The sequence below is a fragment of the Erpetoichthys calabaricus genome, chromosome 15 (assembly GCF_900747795.2).
Source record: "Erpetoichthys calabaricus chromosome 15, fErpCal1.3, whole genome shotgun sequence".
NCBI classification, from domain to species: domain Eukaryota; kingdom Metazoa; phylum Chordata; class Cladistia; order Polypteriformes; family Polypteridae; genus Erpetoichthys; species Erpetoichthys calabaricus.
In genome coordinates this window covers 1,217,501-1,222,890 of record NC_041408.2, presented here as the reverse complement: position 1 = coordinate 1,222,890, position 5,390 = coordinate 1,217,501, and the positions used below count along the sequence as shown (strand labels likewise).

Below are 5,390 nucleotides of genomic sequence, written 5' to 3'. Positions count from 1 at the left end.
CTGGGCCAGCCAGTCTATCATTTGGATTTCGTTAGACACGAAGAACAGCTTCTGAAATTTGTTTTTAATGAAATAATTCTCAGCATCCGCAAAGCCTTTAACAAAAAAAACAACAAGCACTGTGAAGACAATGACGGCATTGGGCTGCGAAATTCTCAGGAGCTTCTGCACTTTTAAAATGACAGTATATAGTGCCTTTCACATATCTATCTATCTATCTATCTATCTATCTATCTATCTATCTATCTATCTATCTATCTATCTATCTATCTATCTATCTATCTATCTATCTATCTATCTATCTATCTATCTAATCCTGCCAACTACGCTATCTATCTATCTATCTATCTATCTATCTATTTAATCCTGCCAACTACACTATCTATCTATCTATCTATCTATCTATCTATCTATCTATCTATCTATCTATCTATCTATCTATCTATCTAATCCTGCCAACTACGCTATCTATCTATCTATCTATCTATCTATCTATCTATCTATCTATCTATCTATCTATCTATCTATCTATCTATCTATCTATCTATCTATCTATCTATCTATCTATCTATCTATCTAATCCTGCCAATTACGCTATCTATCTATCTATCTATCTATCTATCTATCTATCTATCTATCTATCTATCTATCTATCTATCTATCTATCTATCTAATCCTGCCAACTACGCTATCTATCTATCTATCTATCTATCTATCTATCTATCTATCTATCTATCTATCTATCTATCTATCTATCTATCTATCTATCTATCTATAGTTTCTTTCTTTCTTTCTTTCTTTCTTTCTTTCTTTCTTTCTTTCTTTCTTTCTTTCTTTCTTTCTGAGTATTATATAGCGCCTCCCTCTCTCTCTCTCTCTCTCTCTCTCTCTAAGGGTCTGGCCCACCTCCCAGCCTAGCGGTTATAAAGCAGATGAAGACGCGCCAAGTTTTTTCCCCGGCTTTCGCATAGAGAGGCGCGTCGCTCAGCCACTCGTTGCTTTTCTCCGATTCAAACGAAGCCCGCACGCCGCTCCGATCGAGACGAGCCGTGTTGCTGTACGGGCTACTGGCGTGTCTGCCTACCTACCCACCCACCCCCTTCTGCCCCCCCTCTCCGCAGCCCACCCCCCTGCGGCTCCCTCATTATCGCCGAGTCTGAGCTCCGCGAGGCGCGCCGTCAGGACCACTTGAATGAACGGCCGACTCCCGGCGCACGCACACGGACGGACGGACGGATGGAGCCGAGCGGCGGAGGCGCCGAGGCGCGCTGAGCACCATGCGGGAGCGGCGGCAGATGCCTGTCTGCTTGTTCCGACTGTAACATTTGCACGGCAGATGAAGCTCGACACGCACGAAGGATTGGTGCGAGAGAAGTAAGTGCTGTTTGCGGCTTTTCTTTCCTTCCCTTGCGCGGTTCTGGCCGCACGTTAAGACAGAAGGTGGATGCGGCGCTCTGAGGAGATCGCGAATCTCCGGTGCTGTTCACGCCGCGAATTCGACACAATGAAAAGCGGTTGTGTTTCCATACATTTCGGTGCTCGTCAAAGCGGCCGTTTTGATGATTTATCGGTGTATCTATCAATCAGCGCCATGCAGTCCGTATCGCCGCCCTTGCAGCACTTGTTACATAAAGCTTTCGCTCTCCTCGTGCATTTTGCTCTTTTCCGATTGGGCTGGAAATGTGCATTGCCGACCAAAACGAAATTCATTTGCAATGATGACCCTCGGGTTAGTGAGCTGGATGGACAGACGGAGGGAGGGATGGAGAAAGGGACGGATGGTCCCGATCCGCAACTGAGGATAATTAAATGCTGGAGAAGTAACGTCTTGGTCGTGACCTTTTCACGAAGTTCTTTTCGTTTTCTAATACTGTAGTGATGGAGCAGAACTGGCGCAGTCAGAACACCGCGTCCCGTTAACTTTCAAAGAAGCTGCGCCGAATGATCTGGACGGCGCAAAGGTGGAGCCCACCAAGCTGTGTTGACAGTAGCATCCCTCGATTCATCCACGTCGTATACAGAGCGGGGTCGCAGCCAGCTGGAGCCCACCCTGGTAAGCATAAGGCTCAAGACAAGAAGATCGCAGCTTCGTGAAAAATAAAAAAGGGATTAGGACCAGAGATTGAAACGCTTATATAATGGAAGAACTGCACACTCGCCCATTATAAATGGCTTGCATGCAGTACACCTGTGAGGACCCCCGAGCCAAGGAGCGATGTGTGCGTTGCACTTTCTGGATGCAGGCAGATTGTGTTTTTGTCGTAAGTCATAATTAAAGGACACACTTGTTAAATTATGAGTTAGGATGTGCCACGCGCGTTCGCAAATCCCGTTAATCAGATGTGGGCGCGAGCGCGCCGGTGAGCCACGGGATGGACGTGTTTGGATTGACGAATTTATTTAAAGACTGGCAACAGTTTTACGTTATTTGATTTTGATACGTTAGTATAAAGCGGCTTTGGAAAATAAACGAATGAATGAATTCAAATACTGTGGTGGGCTGGCGCCCTGCCAGTGGGTTGTGTCCTGCCTTGGGCCCTGTGCTGGCTGGGATAGGCTCCAGAAGACCCCCGTGACCCTGTAGTTAGGATAAAGCGGGTTGGATAATGACGGACTGACTGACTGACTGACTGACGGACTGACTGAATCCAAATGAGTGTTGGCGGCCAGTCCGGGGTCTGTTCGCGGTTAGTTGGGGTGGCTCCACGGCATTCTTGAAGCAAGTGGACCAGTCCTTGATTTCTTTAAAGATTCTCTTTGTTATTATTTTTTGTGTGTTTAACGCGATGAACAACTCGTTCAAACGCTCGCTCGTTTACAGTGCGCCTTTCACCGTCCCGAGGCGCAGCACCGAAACTCACACACCGTTGTCCTGATTTGCTTACCTCTTTCGACTCATCACATTCATCTTCTTCTTCTTCTCCTCCCTCTTGTCTTTTCCCAGTGGCAACACCGGATCTTCTGGATCCAAAGACAGCAACCCAGAACTGTAAGCCGCGCCTTTCGTTCTCCACCAAGCCCATCGTTTTAAATTCAGGGGACGACAGCGACACGGTCACGACAGTCATGAAGTGGAAGACGGTCTCTGCCATTTTTCTCCTGGTGGTTTTGTACCTGATCATCGGTGCTACGGTATTCAAAGCTCTGGAGCAGCCCTACGAGAGCTCCTTGAAATACGCAATACTGACGGAGAAGCTCAACTTCTTGTCCAAGAACTCGTGCGTCAACTCCACGGAGCTGGAGAACCTCGTCAAGGTAAAAATAAAAAAGAAAGTGAAACAAAAAACGCCGCTGCTTCTGTCCGAGCGCGCAGCGCTGCCGCTTTACTTGGATTGAAAACCCGAAGGACCCGGGGGTGGAGGCTCCGAGTCCGTGGGCCCAGCCGAGGAGAGGGGGCGCCCGGGGTGCGCCTGCCAGTGGCCGTAGTCGCGCCTTTCCACTCGGCTCCCTCCCGTGACACAGGCACGCGCGTGGCCGCTAACTGGACGGCTGAGTTGCTGTTGTGCCCTTTGAATGGCTGCGCTTGGCTCCTGCGCTGCACACCATGCCGTCCGGATAGGCAGCAGTGGTGGCAGTCAGATCAAAATGAATAAGCGGCAGCAGCAAGCATTAAAGAAATGTTGCATTTTCAAGCCTGACAGCGCATTTTAATTAGAAATGAAATTCAGCATCAAGCACTGAGTTGCAGATGAAGACCGAAACGCGCCGATTGCGCCGCTAACCTTATTCTGTGTTGCTGAGCTGAGCAGGCGAGAAAGTAGACAAGTTAAAGGACATCCAAACTTTATTATCCTTAGAGGTTAGGACACCCGTGTTGTTGGACGGGTGGCATGGTGGCGCAGTGCTAAAGACACCAGGGGGTCCCAGACATGGCAGGTCCTTTCTGTGTGGAGTTTGCATGTTCTCCCTTTGTCTGCATCTGGAGCTCCAAAGACGTGCAGGTTAGGTGGACTGGTAACGCTAAACTGACCCTGGCTTGTGTGTGTGTGTGTGCCTTGTGCTGAACTGGCACCCTGGCATTCTGTCTGGGATTTGTTCCTGCCTTGCACCCTATAAGCTGGCTGGGGTGGGCTCCAGCCTCCCTGACACAGCCCTGCTGTTAGAATATGACAGGACAGTTTAGGAACACTGCAATGGTGCACAGATGGCTACACTGCATTAAATGACTCAGAGGGGCAATGTGGGGTGGGCATAAAAACAATGAGGGAAACACCTGCCAGACTAAAGGAACACTTCACCCAAATAACAGCATTTTCGATACGTCACTCACCCCTTTTGGCTTGCAGTTACAGACAACTGAAATGTCAGGCCTTCATGGAGAGCAGCGACGTTCTGGGAGAAGGAGACCCAAAGGTGACAAGCGCTGGACGACGTCAAGGCCTCCACACGTCAAGTCATCCAGTTGTGGCTCACGACATGAAAAACACCTGGATATCCACTGGAATCCTTACATTTTCTTAGACTTATTGATATGTGTTGATTATTTAATATCATTATTTCTACTTCTTGAAAGTGAAGGAAGCCCCCTTTGTGTGGGGTCATGCTGTAACGTTGAAGACCCGCCTCTCCCCCTCATTCATTGGTCAAGATTCCTGTCTTTAATTGTGAATGGGTGTCCTGCTCATGGACCACTTTCATTTGCCACAGTTGTTTATTTCAGAATATTTTAGCAAACACCACGTGCATTTGGGACGTTGTGAGCGTACGACTGGAAGACTTGATGTGCGGATTTTGAGACACGACTAGCCGGCGATGTTTTCATGGATACGCCGTTGACAAGAACGACTTCTGAATGCTTTACAGTCTTTTTATCCAGCACCTCCTGACTCATCAGTGCCTGTAGACCCCCACATCTGACACACCGGTGGACTCGTCTGGATGTCCAGCTGTGCAAGATGTTGAGCTTCTTGAGGTTCCATCCTCTTTTTGGTCCTCTAGACCCCCCTCCCCCCATCACTTTGAGGACATGATTGGCACATTTTAGGCAGGAAATAAGCCCTTCTGATAAAGAGTAAGCGATCGGTGTCTTCGGCTAAAATGACCGGAAGGAGCCCGGGTTGCACCCCCGATGGGTCTCACAACTTCAGAAAATTGGAGATCAGGGCTAGAGGCCGGCGGAGTATCTTTTTAGGTGACTTCAAGGATACTGCTGTTGAATGGGATCATATTTTTGATATTTGTTTCATCACCGGTGGTCCTAGCCCACCAAGAGCCGCTCCCAGACGGGTGTAAATGACCGATTTCAAAGCTAAGACTATTTCAAGGTCAGTGAGTATGACTATCTGCGGTGGGCTGGCGCCCTGCCCGAGGTTTGTTTCCTGCCTTGCGCCCGGCGTTGGCTCCAGCAGACCCCCGTGACCCTGTAGTTAGGATATAGCGGGTTGGATAAT

At 48.6% G+C, this 5,390-nt stretch overlaps 1 protein-coding gene across 1 annotated transcript in view; it reads left to right on the top strand.

The window, feature by feature from the left end:
• Window positions 1-1,011: 1,011 nt before the first annotated feature.
• The window catches only part of kcnk2a (potassium channel, subfamily K, member 2a), a 42,327-nt gene continuing 37,948 nt past the window's right edge, over window positions 1,012-5,390 (top strand). Inside the window, exons 1-2 of the mRNA XM_051919555.1 lie at window positions 1,012-1,374; window positions 2,945-3,255. Of these exons, the coding sequence (XP_051775515.1) occupies window position 1,374; window positions 2,945-3,255 (312 nt within the window). The 5' untranslated portion in view covers window positions 1,012-1,373. The remainder of the gene's footprint in view (window positions 1,375-2,944; window positions 3,256-5,390) is intronic.